This window comes from Lethenteron reissneri, chromosome 20, assembly GCF_015708825.2.
Source record: "Lethenteron reissneri isolate LAM-NWPU_2019-01 chromosome 20, ASM1570882v1, whole genome shotgun sequence".
NCBI classification, from domain to species: Eukaryota; Metazoa; Chordata; class Hyperoartia; order Petromyzontiformes; family Petromyzontidae; genus Lethenteron; species Lethenteron reissneri.
In genome coordinates, this window is record NC_083798.1 from 11,182,847 (window position 1) to 11,202,407 (window position 19,561).

The 19,561-nt window shown below is 57.3% G+C and overlaps 1 protein-coding gene across 1 annotated transcript; it reads left to right on the top strand.

Moving 5' to 3' along the window:
* Positions 1 to 421: 421 nt before the first annotated feature.
* LOC133344753 (TGF-beta receptor type-1-like) lies at positions 422 to 14,261 on the top strand. Its single transcript, XM_061554882.1, has 9 exons — positions 422 to 557; positions 5,453 to 5,701; positions 7,522 to 7,794; positions 9,502 to 9,732; positions 10,284 to 10,451; positions 10,828 to 10,984; positions 11,380 to 11,504; positions 11,972 to 12,102; positions 13,791 to 14,261. The coding sequence occupies exons 1-9, from the start codon at positions 455 to 457 to the stop codon at positions 13,902 to 13,904; spliced, it is 1,551 nt and encodes a 516-aa protein (XP_061410866.1). The 5' UTR covers positions 422 to 454; the 3' UTR covers positions 13,905 to 14,261.
* Positions 14,262 to 19,561: the final 5,300 nt, after the last annotated feature.

Sequence of the window (19,561 nt, forward strand, 5' to 3'; positions counted from 1 at the left end):
TGGCCGTGAGCGGGAATCGAACGCGGGTCGCCAGGTTCTTAGGGCAGCGCGCTAACAGCTAGACGACCACTCCGCACGCGCGCGCGCACGTGACGTTACCGAGCACCGATTAATGCCCAGCGCTGCAGCGCCAGGCTCAGAGTGTGGCACCCGCAGGACGCCAGCTCGGGGCAGACGGGCGGGGGTGAAAGCGGCGCTGTGTTGTTTTCTCACCGAGAGATGATTGGGATGTTCGCTAATAGTGAGAGAGCACGGAGTGGGGATGGGATGAGGGGCGGGGCGCGCCGGGCGCTTTGGCACGCGCCATTCAGCTGCCACGACCGCGCGCGCGCCGCCCCCAGGGAACCTGCAGGGCGCCTCTCCCCCAACTCCACCACCACCACCACCGCAACGCGACACCCATCGCCGCTTCGCTCTCCAGGCCAGAGGCCACCCGTCGCCTCTCTCCTGCGGGATGGCGACTTCCTCCCGGGGCCACCGTCACGTCGCCTTCCTCCTTCTCCCGCTGCTGCCGCCGCTGCTGCTGCTGCTCGCGACCACGCCACAGAGCCTCACAGGTGCAGTGAGTGTCCAGCGAGTCGGCGCCGGGGACGGGCGAAAGCGCAATCCGCGTGGGGTCTCTCGTCACGGTGAAGTTGGATGTCGCGTTGCGCTCGCCCTCTGGTAGCGAACTCGCTGTGCTTACCGCACGGAACGTGGAGCGGTCTCAGGGACCCAGTTCGCCCGTCCTCCTGCTCGTGGATAGGTCACCGCGCGGTCTCGGACCGGTGACAGGATTCGAACTGGGACTTGGATGGCCACTGCGATATGAATCCCGTGAGTGGCGTACCGGTGTATGTCGTTGTGCGCGCGTGTGTGTGTGGAGCGGCAGTGTAGCTAAGCGGGTTTGTAACATGCTACGCTTCGAAAACGGCGACCTAAGTTCGCTTTTCGCCCATGGAAAACACCAGCGGTGATTAGATGAACCGGTCTTGATCCCCTGCGAGGTCGACTCAGCGTCTAATGAGCACATGGTGCGGTGTGTAAACATCAACGCTAGGGAGGCAAAGGCGGCCGGGCGTGGTGTTGGCCACCTATCCCCTCGTGTGCCGTGCCGACCTTCACAGGTGCTCGCTAACAGCACTTGTCCCAGGAGTCTGTTAAGGCTATTGGGGTGTCTTTGTCTTTGTGCGGGAGAGTGCAGTGAGTTGGACGAAGTGGTGTGTGTCCACTGCGCTACGAACCCGGTTACCCGAGTTCTATTCTCGCTCACGGCCAACACCAGTAATAGCGATTATCTGAACCGGCCCTGGGCTTCCCCTAGGTCGACTCAGCCTTAAACGCGTGTGTGTGTGTCGAGGCACGAGTGTCATCCCGTGTGGCCACGTGATGAGCTGGGCAAGACTCCAGTTCTGAGTCCTCGGATCTGCATCACCCACTTGACGCAACGGCACGTGTCCTGCTCCGGTGTCTCCAACCTCGACTCATCGTCGGGCACGCACGGACCGCCTTGCCAGTTGACGGCAACGACGGCTCCCCAAGTCGGGCGTCGATGTTATTGTTCTTGTTGTTGTTGACGCTAACCAAATTCACAGCTATTATCGGAAGCCAGATCGTGTTTGTTGTGCATTGACACTCACTTGTTCTAAACTAGATCGCGTAACCCCTAACACCCCCCCCCGCCGCCTCCCATCGATGAGTTACAGATGTTCTCGGCCTCGAATGGGACGGTTGTTTTAGCGCTCAGAAGCGAGCGAGCTTGCCTAATCCACATGCCTCAGCTGTCGCAGTAGGCTCGCGGACGATGCAGAGCAAAGGCCAAGATCCAGCATCGAGAGGCCGTGCAGGATAGATGGGAGCTGTTAGCGAGCACAGCATTTTAGAGGCCGGCACGGCACACGAGGGGGTGGGTGGCCAGAACCGCGCACGGCCACCTCGCCACCTCAGTGAGGATGCTTACGCACCGCACCAGGTACTCATTCACGGCTGAGTCGACCTAGGAGAGGCTCACAGGGCCGGTTACAATATTCGCCACTGTTATTTGTCATAGGCGGGAATCGAATTGGGGTCGCTGGGTTCGTAATGCGGCGCGCTAACCACTGCGCCACCGCTCACCGTACACAGACACAGACAGACGTACAGACACACAAATCGAAGACAGACACACAGACACACTCGACCTCCGATGAAGGCCGCCACGGCAGACGACGGGGTGGGTGGCCAGCATCACAATCGACCGCCTTTGTTTCCCCAGTAGCGCTGTCTTTACGCAACCGCACCAGGTACTCATTTGAGGCTGAGTCGACCTAGGGGAGTCCCAGGACTGGTGGGCGAGAATCGAACTCGCGTCGCCGGGTTCCTAGCGCAGCGCGTTAACCGCTACACTCCCGCTTCTCTCATAGACACAGACGCGCACACAACACAGGTCCACACAGATGTACAGACACACAAATCAAAGACAGATATTCAGACGCACTCGAGGTCTGGCTGCATGCACGCAGCCCTGCCCGCTGCGAGTGCATGGCGGTCATTGATTTGAAGCTGCACAGTTGTGTAAGAATGTGTCACGTTGTGTGTCACGTTGTGTCAGATTTGGTTACATTGTCTCGCGCTGTCACATCGTTTGATATTGTGTCACTGTGTCGCATTGTGTCGCTGTGTCACATTGCGTGGTATTGTCTCAGTGAGTCGCATTATGTAATATTGCGTCGCATTGTCAGTGTCGCATTGTGTGAACGGGTGTCAGATTTAGTCACATTGTGCGGCACCCTGTGTGAGATTGGGTTGTCTTGTGTCGCATTATGCCCCATCGCGTGACAATGTGTCACTGAGTCGCATTATGCCCCATCGCGTGGCAATGTGTCACTGAGTCGCATTGTGTCCCATCGCGTGGCAATGTGTCACTGAGTCGCATTATGCCCCATCGCGTGGCAATGTGTCACTGAGTCGCATTATGCCCCATCGCGTGGCAATGTGTCACTGAGTCGCATTGTGTCCCATCGCGTGGCAATGTGTCACTGAGTCGCATTATGCCCCATCGCGTGGCAATGTGTCACTGAGTCGCATTATGCCCCATCGCGTGGCAATGTGTCACTGAGTCGCATTATGCCCCATCGCGTGGCAATGTGTCACTGAGTCGCATTATGCCCCATCGCGTGGCAATGTGTCACTGAGTCGCATTATGCCCCATCGCGTGGCAATGTGTCATTGAGTCGCATTATGTCCCATCGCGTGGCAATGTGTCACTGAGTCGCATTATGCCCCATCGCGTGGCAATGTGTCACTGAGTCGCATTATGCCCCATCGCGTGGCAATGTGTCACTGAGTCGCATTATGCCCCATCGCGTGGCATTGTGTCACTGAGTCGCATTATGTCCCATCGCGTGGCAATGTGTCACTGAGTCGCATTATGCCCCATTGCGTGGCAATGTGTCACTGAGTCGCATTATGCCCCATCGCGTGGCATTGTGTCACTGAGTCGCATTATGTCCCATCGCGTGGCAATGTGTCACTGAGTCGCATTATGCCCCATTGCGTGGCATTGTGTCACTGAGTCGCATTATGTCCCATTGCGTGGCATTGTGTCACTGAGTCGCATTGTGTCCCATCGCGTGGCAATGTGTCACTGAGTCGCATTATGCCCCATCGCGTGGCAATGTGTCACTGAGTCGCATTATGTCCCATTGCGTGGCATTGTGTCACTGAGTCGCATTATGTCCCATTGCATGGCATTGTGTCACTGAGTCGCATTGTGCCCCATCGCGTGGCAATGTGTCACTGAGTCGCATTATGCCCCATCGCGTGGCATTGTGTCACTGAGTCGCATTGTGTCCCATTGCGTGGCAATGTGTCACTGAGTCGCATTATGTCCCATTGCGTGGCAATGTGTCACTGAGTCGCATTGTGTCCCATCGCGTGGCATTGTGTCACTGAGTCGCATTATGTCCCATCGCGTGGCATTGTGTCACTGAGTCGCATTGTGTCCCATCGCGTGGCAATGTGTCACTGAGTCGCATTGTGTCCCATCGCGTGGCATTGTGTCACTGAGTCGCATTATGTCCCATTGCGTGGCAATGTGTCACTGAGTCGCATTATGTCCCATCGCGTGGCAATGTGTCACTGAGTCGCATTATGTCCCATTGCGTGACATTGTGTCACTGAGTCGCATTATGTCCCATCGCGTGGCAATGTGTCACTGAGTCGCATTGTGTCCCATCGCGTGGCAATGTGTCACTGAGTCGCATTATGTCCCATCGCGTGGCAATGTGTTACTGAGTCGCATTGTGTCCCATTGCGTGGCATTGTGTCACTGAGTCGCATTGTGTCCCATTGCGTGGCATTGTGTCACTGAGTCGCATTGTGTCCCATCGCGTGGCGTTGTGTCACTGAGTCGCATTGTGTCCCATCGCGTGGCATTGTGTCACTGAGTCGCATTGTGTCCCATCGCGTGGCGTTGTGTCACTGAGTCGCATTGTGTCCCATCGCGTGGCATTGTGTCACTGAGTCGCATCGTGTCCCATTGCGTGGCGTTGTGTCACTGAGTCGCATTGTGTCCCATCGCGTGGCGTTGTGTCACTGAGTCGCATTGTGTCCCATCGCGTGGCATTGTGTCACTGAGTCGCATCGTGTCCCATTGCCTGGTCTTGTTTCGCGCTGTGGCGCAGCGAGGCGGCGGGACTCGCTGGGGGGTGGAGGGGGCAGTGGGGCGCGGGGGGGTGCGGGTTGAGTGGAGTTGGGTGGCGTGGCTCGCACGAAACGGGTGGCGGTAGGCGAGCTAGGGGGGTCACTGGGTTGTCGAGGGAGTGCGTGGGTCATGTAGGGCACAGCGGTGGGGGCAGGAGGGGGGGTTAGAAGGGAGTGAGACCCCCCCCCCATACACCTGACACTCACCAATTGGATTGGACAAATATCCGAATTTCAAAATGCCCCCCGCCCACTTCCCTTGCCGCGTGCTCAAACTTCCCCGTGTTGATTAAGGGGCGTCGTTATGATTGTTGTGGTGGTGGTGGCAGCAGCACATCAACGAAGGTCGCGATTAACTCATGATGGCTCCAATAATCCACGGGTGATGAGGGTGACGGTGATTTGATGATAGCAATTATGAGGATGATGATTCAATATTGATTTTTTTGGTCAGTCCGCGGAGGTAAAATTCGTGCGGCACGGCCTCCTCCACCCGACGCAGTCGATTAGTAAAGTTGTCACGTGGAGAAACGTGGTCAAATTGTAACTTTTTAAATTGGAAAACGATCCACACACTGTCACCAATTAGGTAGTCCGACGTTTCGCTGGCAGTTACCTCCATTATGATCAAGCATCGTATCACCCGTGGATTATTACCGTCATCATGATCTCATCACAATCTTTGCCATCTTGTTAACACCACTTCCACCACTTAGCATCACAACAACAACGAAGCCTCCCCTCTGAGCCCTCCCCACACCCGTGCCTCCCCCCGCCATGCCACCCCCAGCTCTCCGCTGCGTGTGCCTGCGCTGCGCCCGCACCAACTACACCTGCGACACGGACGGCCTGTGCCTCGCCTCGGCCACGCGTCTGGAGAACGGCTCCGTGGTGCACGAGCGCGTGTGCGTCTCGCTCCGCAACCTGCAGCCCCCGCACCGCCCCTTCTTCTGCCTGCGCTCCGTGCAGTTCTACGAGACGCTCTGCTGCGACACGGACTTCTGCAACAGCGTGGACATCGCCCCGCCCGCCAGCAGCGGTGAGCTGAGCGGGCAGTCGTGCCCACCCACTGCGCCACCGCTCCCCACACATGAACGCAGACAGAAACAAAGATCCCCCGTACAGCCCCAACAGACTGTGGAGGCAAGTGCTGTTAGCGAGCGCTTACGGAGGCCGGCACGGCACACGTGGGGGTGGGTGGCCAGCACCACCGCTGTTTTTACACACCGCACTAGGTACTCATTTGAGGCTGACTCGACCTAAGGGAGGCCCAGGACTGGTGAGCGGGAATCGAACTCGCGTTCATAGCACAGCGTGCTAACCACTACACTACCGCTTCTCACATAGACATAGATCACCCGTATAGCCTTAACATTCTGTTGGGGCAAGTGCTGTTAGCGAGCAGCTATGAAGGCCGTATTGACACAGACACACACACAGATGTATAGCCACAGACACACACACAGATGTATAGCCGCAGACACACACACAGATGTATAGACACAGACACACACAGATGTAGAGACACACAAATCAAAGACAGATATGCAGACGTACTCGAGCTCTGGCTGCATGCACGCAGCCTGCCCGCTGCGAGTGCGTGGCGGTCATTGTTTTGAAGCTGCGCATTGTGTCATCATGTGGCACATTGTGTCATCATGTGGCACATTGTGTCATCATGTGGCACATTGTGTCATCATGTGGCACATTGTGTCATCATGTGGCACATTGTGTCATCATGTGGCACATTGTGTCATCATGTGGCGCATTGTGTCATCATGTGGCGCATTGTGTCATCATGTGGCACATTGTGTCATCATGTGTCGCGTTGAGGAACATTGTGGGCTTTCACGCGCCTCCCACCAGCACGGTTGGCTACGTACGGTGCGAAGGAAGCGCAACGTGCACACAGACATCACACGCGCGCGCGACTCGACATCGCGAAGGAAGTGGCGCTGGTAATAAATGGGTGCTCGCTAACAGCACTTGCCCCAAGAAGTCTGTTACAGCAATACGGCGGGGGGGGGGGGGGGTGTTTGTCTTTGATGGCGATGAAGCCACCAAAGGTGTTTTTGTTTTTGGAGGCCGGGGCAAATGTGCCCCCCCTCTCGTACCGCCCCACTGAGCCCTCTGTGAGGATGAGGCCTCCCTCGGATGTGAGATCGGGAACCACCCTGGATGACGGTCACGATGGAGATGGATGAAAGTGGCTCGATTATTATTACATTTATTAGGGAGTTTATTCGAAGTTATGTTTTCAGCCAAATAATGATGATTTGTTTATTATACGAGTGGGAGGAATCCGGAGCGCCCGGATGATGATTTGATGTTTTTTTTTTATGATGTTAGTGCCTGATGATGTCCAATAAATAATGGATGGATGAGGAAGATGATGAGGATGACGATGAACGCGTCTGTGATGATGATCATGATGACAGTAAATACATAAGGAGTGGAGATTGGCATTGTCGTGATGATGACGATAACTGTGATTACAACATGGTGATTGATACGCTGATACTGCTGCTGATGATACTCATGATGATGATGATGCTGCTGATGATGCCGATGATACTGGTGATGATGATGCTGATGATGACGCTGATACTGCTTCTGATGATGATGCTGAAGATGATGCTGCTGATGACACTGATACTGCTGCTGATACTGATGATGCCGATACTGTTGCTGCTGATGATGATACTGATGATGCTAATGGTGACGCTGATACTGCTGCTGATGACACTGGTGATGCCGATATTGTTGCTGCTGCTGATGCTAGTGATGATGCTGATACTGCTGCGGATGCTAATGATGATGCTGACACTTTTGCTGCTGATGCTAACCGCGTGCCCCCAGTGGGCCCGACTCAGTCCCCGGGCCCGGCGCCGCTGTGGGGCCACATGCACGTAGTGATGGCCGCCTCGGCGCTCGCGGCGCTCTTCGCGTGCCTCTCGGCCGCGGGGCTCCGCGCGCTGCGGGGCTGGGGCCGTCACGAGGGGCCCCTCGCCGTGGGCAGGCTGCAGCGCGGCGCCCGCGCCGACAAGGAGCAGTCCCTGGGCCAGGCGTACATCCTGGACGGGGTCAGCATCCGGGACCTCTACGACTCGGGAACGACCGGCTCCGGATCTGGTACCCACCCCGCACCGCCCCCCCCCCCCCCCGCAACCTCACACGGCACATCACAAAGCGCCCACGATTGTAACGTTACTCGTCCTACTATTCTAATGGGATCCCATATTCCGTATGGCGCACTCCTACTCTGCGGTGGCGAGATGTGAACTACCTCGTCTGGTACACAGGAGGTCGTGGGTTCGATCCCGACGCCTGTGTATTTGGAGTTTGGGTGTTCTCCACCGCGGTGGCATAGATTTTTCTCCGGGTCATCCGGTTTTTCCTTCCACATTTAGAAATGCGCGTTTAGAGTATTGGGTTACTATTAATTTCCACGTGATAAGCCACTTTGTTGAGATATCATTTGTGGCCAGGTCGCTTCTGGAAAAAGGGTCATGTAGCTGAGTGGGCCTTACCTGAAAAAGATTAAGTAGGAGTAGTCGTACCATCTGGTCGTCTGGCTACATTTGTTTAACAAGCCCGACACTGCTGATGGGACCCAGGCGGTCGAAACCGGTCCAGAGCGTTAACAAACGCTGCTTGATATTATCATTGGTCCGGAAATCCGATAATTAGGCTGAGATGAACTCAAATGATGATACGTGTTGTTGCGCGGGGAGATAGAGTGGAGCTTGCGTATTTACTTTGACCCATTATCGCATGGGGGACGGTCTGCTCGGATTTCCCTTCTCCGTGAGGCTCTCCGCTCTGGCCAAATAAACGACGGTCGGAGAAGCATGACGACGATGACGTTTGCTTCACCACGTGCACGTCGCAGCAGCGAGTGGTGGCGTCACCTGGCGGACGGAGCGCGGTGTTGCACTAAATAAAACAAACAACGTGAGGCCGGCTCTGTGGAAGACGAGAGTCGGAGGAGGCTTCTTCAGATGACTGCTCACGCTGTGCAGTTCTCTTTCAAGCGAGTCTGGTCACGATGGCCGTGGTTCACAGTTATCTGAGCCGGCGCCGCTGAGATGCTGGGTTCGGATTGTGGTGTGAGCCACCCCTGAGTGATTAAACCTGGATCCTACACTGATTAAGGCGTTGGGTCGAATCGATTTCACACGCGCGAGGAAACCGGACTAACCAAAGTAACTCTACGTGCATTCGGGGATAACAGTTACAACTCCGCACAGATAGGTTCAATAATCCATTGCTGCAAATCATTGCTATTTTTAGTGCCCGGAGACCTGAGTGTTTCTCTAACACTGTGGGCCACGCAGCCACGCCGCTTATCTGTGCGTCTCTATGTGAGTCTATGGGTCTCTATGTGGGTTGATGGGTCTCTATATTCACGTATTGTCTCTATGTGAGTCTATGGGTTATCTACGTGATTAGTATATGTGTTCTCTATGTGAGCCAATGAGTTCTCTATGTGAGTCTGTGCGTTCTTTATGTGAGTCTGTGGGTCTAACCCTGAAGCCACGCACGGGCTCACCTATCAACCTTGACATAAACATATGCACATTACTGATCAACTTCCCCATGCAACCCGTACACGACAAGAAGAGGGTGAAGGAGGGTGAGGTTGGATGGATGTCTGTCCACTGCGCCGCGGGGTGGACCTCGCTGGGTGATTCGTGGGTGACCCGCTGGCTGAGCCGCTGCGTGACGTGGGGTTGACCCCGCTGGGTGACCCGCTGGGTGACCTGCTGGGTGACCCGTGGGTGACCCGTGGGTGACCTGCTGGCTTGACCCCGCTGGGTGACCCCGTGCCCGTGGCAGGCTTGCCGCTGCTGGTGCAGCGCACCATCGCGCGCACCATCGTGCTGCAGGAGGCCATCGGCAAGGGCCGCTTCGGCGAGGTGTGGCGCGGCGTGTGGAGCGGCGAGCACGTGGCCGTCAAGATCTTCTCGTCCAGGGACGAGCGCTCGTGGTTCCGCGAGACGGAGATCTACCAGACCATGATGCTGCGCCACGAGCACATCCTGGGATTCATCGCCGCCGACAACAAAGGTATCGGGCGCGGCGCCCCGAGCCCCGCCGCCTACAGCGCCCCACCAACGAAACGGAACCAAGTCACGAGCCGCCGCTGCTTCCGTCTGATAAACAATCTGACGATGGCACTGCAGCCACATGCCCCCCCACCCTTCCCCCCCCCCGTCCCCTTCGTTAAATTACATTTGTCCCCCCTTTAGACCCGTTCTCTATTCCTGTAACACGTAAAGTGCCTTTCGTTTCCCTTCCCCCGCACCTCCGATTAGCACGGGCGGCTACGTACGGTGCGACAGAAGTTCAACACGGACGCGACCGACACTCGCCGTGTGTATCGCTGACCTATGGTCACCACGGTTGCAACTAACTGGGGGCGACTTTGCTGCTGAAACGAATAATATCTTTAAACAAATAAATCCCCCCCCCCCCGCCGTGGGGCACAACGCGAACGCGCACCGGAGAGCCGCACAGCACAACCGCGATGACGCGGCGCGGTGTCGTGACCCCGGCTTTAAAGAGGCGCAACCTGCGGCGCCACGCTCGCACAGCTGTCCGTGTCCACCTGCTCGCAGACAACGGCACGTGGACGCAGCTGTGGCTCGTGTCCGACTACCACGAGCTGGGCTCCCTGTTCGACTTCCTGAACCGCACCACGGTGACCGAGAGGGAGGTCATCGCGCTCGCCCAGTCGGCAGCCAGCGGCCTGGCGCATCTGCACATGGAGATCGTGGGCACGCAGGGTGAGCTGCCTCCTCCACGCTCGCCACACCGGAGTCATCGGGCGAGGCTCAGCGCACAAGGCTCGCAACACCATCCTCGCCATAGCAGGCGTGCTGTGCCACTCTCATCGTGCTCTGTCTCTAACAGTGTCGCTTAATCACTCTGTCGATTGCTCTGTGAAACCATCTGTGGATCTCTGTCATCCTGCGGCTCTGTCACTCCGTGGCTCTCTCTGTCACCCCGTGGCTCTCTCTGTCACCTTACGGCTCTCTCTGTAACCCCGCGGCGCCATCCGCTGGTTTGTCGGTCACCATTGTCGCTTTCTCCGTCCGTCGCGTCGCGCGTCGCCACTCGGTGACTCACGCAGTCGCCTCCGCCTGCTGGTCACCCAACCAGGCAAGCCGGCGATCGCGCACCGTGACCTCAAGTCCAAGAACATCCTGGTGAAGCGCAACCGCACGTGCTGCATCGCGGACCTGGGCCTCGCCGTGCGCCACGACTCCGCCTCGGACTCCATCGACATCGCGCCCAGCAGCCGCACCGGCACCAAGCGGTGAGCGCCGGCGGCGCGGCATGCGCGGTTCGACCTCCCTCGACGGCTCGCCCTTCCATCCAGCGGTGGATTGATCGTGACTGACGACGACGACGACGAATTAGGCTGGAGCGGTGGTCTGGAGGTTAACGCACTTGCACTGCTAACCCGGACACTTGAGTTTGATTATCAGCAAGCGGTTAACATCGGTGTACGAGTGATCATCGGAACCAGGACAGCTCCACTCCCCGAAATTTCACCAACCTGCCCTGACCATCGTGGTGAAGTATGGCGGGGGAGCGGGGGGGAGCGAGGGGCAGAGCGGGGGGGGGGGGGGGGGGCTGCAGTCAGCAGCTGCACCGCCTGCCCAGGACTCGGGACTCGACAGCGGCTCCGCCCCTTGTGCGCGCGTGCAGGTACATGGCCCCCGAGGTGCTGGCCGACTCCATCAACGCGTGGCACTTCGACTCGTTCAAGCGCGCGGATATTTACGCTCTGGGGCTCGTCTTCTGGGAGATGGCGCGGCGCTGCTCCAGTGGTGGTGAGGGCGCCGTGGTGCCAATCTGCCCAGCGTCACTCGCAGCGCCCCCAACCCCGACCCCGAGTCACCGCACCTCTCAGCTCTCATGGCCTGGTCGCTGACTCGCGATGCCTGCTCTCTCATCCCTGCAACCCGATTCCTGGCCGTCTTTTTAAAATCCCTGATCCATTGTCCCTGGTTCCCTTTTGCTAACTTCTGATCCGCCGTGAATGATAGTTGGCTACGTGAAAGAAGTTCAACATACAGACGTGATCCCCAACACAGTATTCCTAATCTCCGACCGCTCTCTCTCTTTCCTGGCACCTTTTCTCTTGTGCCTCATTCCCTGGTCTCTGACTCATAATCCTACGATCCCTATTCGTTCCACAAACCTTGAATCTACGCAGCCAGCGATCGCCGATTTCTGATCCGCACGTCTCTCGTTCCTCCTCGTTGCCTCGTGGCCGCCGGTCCCCGGGTGCGCGCAGGGATCACGGAGGAGTACCAGTTGCCGTACCACGACGCGGTGCCCCCGGACCCGTCGGTGGAGGACATGCGGCGCGCGGTGTGCGACCAGAGGCTGCGGCCCAACATCCCCAACCGCTGGCAGAGCTCCGAGGTGAGTGGGGGACCCGCGTCAAAGCCGCGCACCGCCGTCGCAGTTCGATCCCACGGCACGCGCGTGGTGATAACAGCGTGGTGGTGGTGACGGCGTGGTGGTGGTGACGGCGTGGTGATAACAGCGTGGTGGTGACGGCGTGGTGGTGGAAACGGCGTGGTGATAACGGCGTGGTGGTGACGGCGTGGTGGTGGTGACGGCGTGGTGATAACAGCGTGCTGGTAACAGCATGGTGGTGACGGCGTGGTGGTGGTGACGGCGTGGTGGTGGTGACGGCGTGGTGGTGGTGACGGCGTGGTGGTGGTGACGGCGTGGTGGTGGTGACGGCGTGGTGGTGGTGACGGCGTGGTGGTGGTGACGGCGTGGTGGTGGTGACGGCGTGGTGATAACAGCGTGCTGGTAACAGCATGGTGGTGACAGCGTGGTGGTGACGGCGTGGTGGTGACGGCGTGGTGGTGGTGACGGCGTGGTGGTGGTGACGGCTCCTCTCTGTGCGCGGGGGTGGGGGGGTGGTGGATCTGGCTAAGCAGCGAGGCTCTAAGCAGCTGCAGGGACAAGAGGTGACCTCTGCACGGAGAGGCAGTCGAGCAAGTCCGACTCCCTCTGCACTCGCGCGCCGCTGCCGGCCGCGACGTCACCCATTCTTCACGACGCCTCCGTCGCTCGCGCCTTTAATCGATCCCTTCTCAAGGAATTCGCCGTTCTTCTCTATCCCGCCTCCCCCCTCCCTCTCCCTCCCCCATCGCTAAGCGTCAAATGAATAATGCACGGGTGCCCGTAAGTGCTCGCATCGCACTCTGCAGCTGCAATCAAAAGCGGCGGCCCAGCGGCTTTTTTTCTCTCTCTCCATTTGAGGCAGCGAGAGAGAGAGAGGAGACGTGAGAGGCGGCGACCCGGCGTGAACGATGAGCGTGCTCGCGAGGGCAGAGATTCGTGCCGGGAGGCTGAGGTCACCCCCGGTCACACACCTCGCCCAACCCCCCCGCCCCCACCGTGATGTCGGTGTGTTTATGAATGTGTGGGGTGTACGCGTGTAAATGTGTTTACGCGGTGCTCCAGCGAGACATGTCAGTCGACACACGCACGGCATCTGGGTCTGTCCCGTGCGTGGATGTACGAGGGAATTCACAGTGGGTGTGCATCCGACGGTCATCTCAGTCAAGCAGCCCATGGTACCCGTTCCGTGACCTCCTGCCAGTGGGCGTTCGACACTTCAGTGGCCTTAAAGTGCACATAGCCTGGCACGAGCGCTGTCGTGACGTGGCCACCATTTAGTGGTGACTAGCGGTCGTTTTTTTTCGACCCGAGTTCGATTTCCGCTCACGGCTAACACCTGTGACGATTATTTGAACCGGTCCTGGGCCTCCCCTAGGTCGACTCGGCCTCAAATAACTACCTGGTGCGATGTGTAAACATCGCCATTGGGGAGACAAAGGCAGTCGGGCGTGATGCTGGACACCCACCTCCTCGTGTACCGTGCCGGCCTTCATAGGTGCTCGCTCACAGCACTCGCCCTAATATTATCCTAAGGCTACGCGGGGGATCTTTGTCTTTGTGTGCGCTGCGATGGTTTCTACGACACCACCGCCTCTTCGAGCGCCAGTCGCGGCCTCAGTCGGTGCTCGCTCGCAGCCCTTGCCCCAACGGTCTGTCAAGGCTACACGGGGGATCTGTGTCTTTGCGTGCAGGCGCTGAGGGCGATGGGCCGCCTCATGTGCGAGTGCTGGTACGGCAACGCGGCGGCGCGGCTCACGGCGCTGCGAGTCAAGAAGTCGCTCTCGCACCTCGAGCAGCAGACGTAGCACGGCCACGGCGCCACCACGGCGATCCCCGACCCGTGCCGGGCTGGGCCCGACCCGTGCCGGGCTGGTCCCGACCCGTGCCGGAGCTGGGCCCGACCCGTGCTGGGCTGGGCCCGACCTCGCCCAACCTGGCCTGGGGCCCCAACTCGGCTCGACCCGATCTGGCACCTCGACCTGACCCGATCCAACGACTTCTCTCCGTGTCGGGTGACGCCGACCCGACTAGATCTGACCCCGGCAGAGGCTTCTCGGAGCGGGAACGCTGTGGAAGGTGACCTTTGGTGACCTTTGGTGACCTTTGGCAGGAGACGAACCCACGGCGTGGGCATCAGCGGGGACCCGGGCGCTAGACCATCACGGGGCGGGCGGGCGGGAAGTCCCCATACCCCTGTCCTAACACCTCTTATGGACTCCTATAGGTAAAGTGGTACGGGGACTTCCCGCCTGCATAACGATGGCGATGACGAAGGCTGTGAGAGCGCTCAGAAGGGTCTCGGGGAAAGGGCAGGTCTCGCAGAACAGCTGCGGGGGGTGGGGGGGGGGACGCGTCGCTCCATGAATGAATGAACGGAACGCACGGAACGAGGTGTTCCCTTCATTGCTTTGTGTTGCAGTCGCGTGTGCCATCATCGTGTGGCTCGTGAACCTTCGGCACTAAAAGTGTGCCACGTGGGTGAGCGGTGGCCTTAATAGGTGCTCGCTAACAGCACCTGCCCCAACAGTGGGGGGTGGGGGGGGGGCGGTAGTCGGTGACGTCGTCGTCGTTCACGCGATGCGCTAAACCCCATGCGACCCCAGTTCGATTCCCGGCCACGGATAACGAATGGTAGCTGAACCTATTCGGAGCCTCGTGTGCGGTCGGCTCAGCCTTGAACGAGGACCTGACGCGGTGCGGGCAAACGTCAAGGCGGCCGAGCGCGCGGGGTCCTGGCCACCACCACCCGCTCCGCGTGCAGTTGCCAGCCTTCGTAGGCGCTCACTAACAGCACTTGCCCCAGCAGTCTGTGAAAGGCTACGTGGGGCACTTTTTTCTTCTCTCGTGGTGTGTCTGTGTCTTTGTTTTGTCCACTGTGTGTGTTGTGGGGAGCGGTGGTGGAGCGGTTAGCGCCCTGCGCAACGAACGCTTGCGACCCGAGTTCTATTCCCTCTCACGGTCAACACCAGTAATAGCGATTATCTGAACCGGTCTTGGGCCTCCCCTAGGTCGACTCAGCCTTAAATGAGTACCTGGTGCGGTGTGTAAATATCGCCACTGGGGAGACAAAGGCGGTCGGGCGTGGTGATGGCCACCCCCTTATGTGCCGTGACGGTCTTCATAGCTGCTCGCTAACAGCACTTGCCACAACAGTCTGTAAGGCTACACGGGGGACCTTTGTCTTTGTGTCCACTGCACTGTAGCGGACCGCGTGGCCGGGAACGGCAATAACTTACGAAGTGTAATTCACGAAGCCTTAGTAGCGAGGATCACACTTTGTGTGCTTGGCTCATCAGTGCAGGTTTGTGCTGTGCATGTTTGGATGAAATCGCTGGAGCGAGTGGGTTGGGGTGGGGGGAAATAAAAACTACGTTTGCGGCCGATGAAACCATAATTATATCCGTTTATCGTGCGTCAGAGCACACGGGCCGGTTTTGTGCTCTCGGCATTTATCAGCAAGCCACCTTGATGAATGTAATCAACCTGGCGGCGCGCTTGGTGTTAGTGGATGATCTGTGCATCTCTCTGAAGGAGCTCGCCGAGTGTAAACCCGGGGCCCCGTGGGAATACATCACGGTCAGGGCCGTGAATCCCACACATCTCACACGGTAACGTCAAAGCGCGCCCCCCCTCACCAAAGCGCGGGGCCCGAGGCGGTCGACTCCGAATTCGCGTTACCCCAGGGACAGCTCTGGTCGCGGTGTCCCTTAAGCCCCGGCTGCTTCGCCGGAGGTGATTCTCACCGGGATCCCGATGTTTGTTTCGTATGCCGAGGCTATTTTTCTGACGATCGCGTGTTTGGAGAAATCGATTGGACAGAAGCAAAATGTTTGCGTCCTTGACGAAGAAAAATATATATCTGTCATCGCTACGAGGGTCAACACGCCACGTGTTTTCGGGTTGTACCATCGTGTGATTCGGTTGCGTGTCCGACGTTTCGCTCCACGTGCCGCTGACTGCACAAGCTTCTACGGTGAGTAGGAGACCCTCTAATTCAGTCCACGAAGAAGGCCGCCAGTCAAGCACGTGGAGCGAAACGTCGGACGTCGTACCAAACGGCAAGTTGGTACGACTCGAAAAAACATCGGCAGATTCAAGGACAAGTATGTACAGTATGTTATCATGTGTTTTTTTATGAATACATTTATTTAGGATGCGGTTAATCAATTTGTGTAAAATCATCCCGCACGTGACGGATTTTATCTAATTAGAGACAATTATCATAATCAGCTCGCCACTGTTAATCAGAATGCACATCCCTGCATAGATGGAAAATTAAGGACAACCCACAGTGCCTTGATTGTGGCCATGCAACCTACACACCACGGACCACACAGTAGACCCACTGTAGCCTGCGCTCCTTCGACGGAGGAGGAACAGAAAAACGACACGAACTCTCTCTCTCGCGAAGCCTTCTCGTCGTGGCCAAACAGACCTCGACATTGGCATCTGGCGCCTGAACAATCCCTGCCGCTGTCCTCACGCGCAAGAATACAGCGCGTGACGAGTCACAGCTCTGGGGTCTCAGCAGAGAAACGTTTCGACGTCGGCGACGCGGCGAAACGTTCACGCGCCTCGATCCAGCGAACCCGAAACGTCGACCCCGACTTGGCGGAGTTCTCGCTCCGCGGTGGAGAACTCCCAGCGAGGGCGCGCGACTCGCGCACCCACACGGCTCAGCAGCTACCACTGATCACATCAGCATCAGCAGCAGCAGCTACCACTGATCACATCATCATCAGCAGCAGCAGCTACCACTGATCACATCAGCAGCAGCAGCTACCACTGATCACATCATCAGCAGCAGCAGCAGCTACCACTGATCGCATCATCATCATCAGCAGCAGCAGCAGCAGCAGCTACCACTGATCGCATCATCATCATCATCATCATCAGCAGCAGCAGCTACCACTGATCGCATCATCAGCATCATCAGCAGCAGCAACTTCCACTGATCACATCATCATCATCAGCAGCAGCTACCACTGATTGCATCAGCAGCAGCAGCAGCTACTACTGATCGCAGTGGTAGCTACTGCTGTTGATGATGATGTTGGTGGCGGTGGTAGCGGCTCGACCCAGGGGTTGGCGCGCTGCTGCTGCCGAGCCCTGGGAATGCGGCTATTCCAGGACTCCTTCGTGGCGGCGTCTATTAAGGGCAGTCTGGTATTCACATCAGGGCTGGAGATTGGAAGAAATTACTGGGGAAGTCAAAAATGATTCCCCCGACGAGATCTGACGAAGAGAAGGAGCTTCGCTCCGTATGTGGTCTCTATGCGTGTCTGTCAGGTTCTGTGCGTGTCTGTCGGTTTCTGTGCGTGTCTGTCGGTTTCTGTGCGTGTCTGTGGGTCTCTATGCGTGTCTGTCGGTTTCTGTGCGTGTCTGTCGGTTTCTGTGCGTGTCTGTCGGTTTCTGTGTGTGTCTGTCGGTTTCTGTGCGTGTCTGTCGGTTTCTGTGCGTGTCTGTGGGTCTCTTAGCGTGTCTGTCGGTTTCTGTGCGTGTCTGTCGGTTTCTGTGCGTGTCTGTGGGTCTCTTAGCGTGTCTGTCGGTTTCTGTGCGTGTCTGTGGGTCTCTTAGCGTGTCTGTCGGTTTCTGTGCGTGTCTGTCGGTTTATGTGCGTGTCTGTGGGTCTCGCTGTTAGTCTAGGCGTCTATCTGTGAGTCAAACAAATGATAAATCCTTGATTCCTTCTGGAACGCAGTCACATGGTTCGCATTTTCACTCCCACCACGGCGTTCCGGCTCCATTTCCACTACTGGTTCGCACTCATTGTAGCTCTTGAAATATTCAGGGTTTTTTTGGTTGTTGTACCGAATAAAAAAAAAGCTGCCTCGTATTTTGGTTGCCAACCCCTAGGGCTAGACAGTTGTACTGAACAGATGATGTTGATAACCATGCCGCTGACGCTAATCCGTGAACAGTGATGAGGCAACGCGACACACGCAGTTTTAGTGGTGACCCCCCATAACCCTCTACGCTGCCAGTCAGTGCAATATCCACTGCTTGGAGTGGACTTCATCGCACGTCGAGACCGCGAATGCTGCGCAGATCTTCAACCTGAATGTACTGCATTCATCTCGACGACGACACCCTTCAACTCGCCGCTCTGCCTGCAACTGCGTATCTGCGGCCGTCTGGAACACTCTTCCGATATTAGGAAGCCACTGGCGCAAAGCGCTTTAAAATCGCCCAGATTGAAAAATGCATTTCTTTAGCACCGCTTGTTTTATGGTTAGCTCGTTGTCCTCCCCCAGCCCTGCCCCTCCGATTAGCACGGTTGGCTACGTACGGTGCGAAATAACTTCAACGTGCACACGGTGCATACATCGGCTGCACACTAAGCTCACTGCACCCGCTACCCCCCCCACACTCTGTGTCCGGCGGTAATGGCAGTGGTGATTATGATCGCTTTAAATGTCCCCTTCCGTCATCCCCCGTACGTTGAGGACACGGCGTTGGCCCGGCAACTCGGGAGCATGGAATTTTTGTCTCTTCTGTTTTAATTCATGAAATGATTAACTTAAATGAGCTCGGCTAATTATCCACGAGATCGCGTTTACCCATTCCGCTGCGTTGCCAATTAACGCTCGACACGATGTAAATAATGGCGCCTGCTGCGGCAGTTTGAAGCGACAAATGAACAAACTCTGGGCTCACTTGGACTCTCCTCGACGCGCGCGGTGCGCTCCCCCAGTTGACGAAAGGCGCGGGCTGGCTGGCCTCTGTGGTGCGCGTGCGGATAGATGCGGAGGTCTCGGTCCACGAGACCCATCCACGCTGTGTTCAATTACCACCAACCACCACCAACCAACCACACGTCAGGTCACAACGACAAACTCGCTCACCCACTCAACCAGTCAACCACTCACACATTCATCAACACTGCCAGTCACAACAAGACACTCGCCTACTCACCCACTCATCACAATGCAGGTCACAGCGACACACTCACTCACCTACTCAACCACGGCTTACACATACAACACCATCACCCACTCGCCCACTTACCCATTCAACCACTCATCACAATCCAGGTCACAACGACAACCGCCAAGTGGCATTGACGTCTACACGGCACGTGGGGCATGCTCGGTGCATTCTGAGGCCACGTGAAGTGTCGAAGGCCCGCTGGCAGGAGGTCACGGAACGGGTACCATGGGTCGTATGACTGAGATGACTGGCAGATGCACCAACTGTGTTCCCTAGCACACTCACACACTCATCACACTTCAGGTTACAACAATAGACTCGATCTCACGAATCCGCCCACTCACCACACGGCAGGCCACACCACTCACGCATGTACTATCTCACACCGACCCGCTCGCTCGCTCCACTCCACTCACCCATCCACTCGCCACACTGCAGGTCACCTCGCTTCTGTTTTATTATTTTCTCGTACTGCCCCAATGTGGAAATTCCTCCTCCTCCCACCATCGTCTACTACCCCCCCACCCCACCA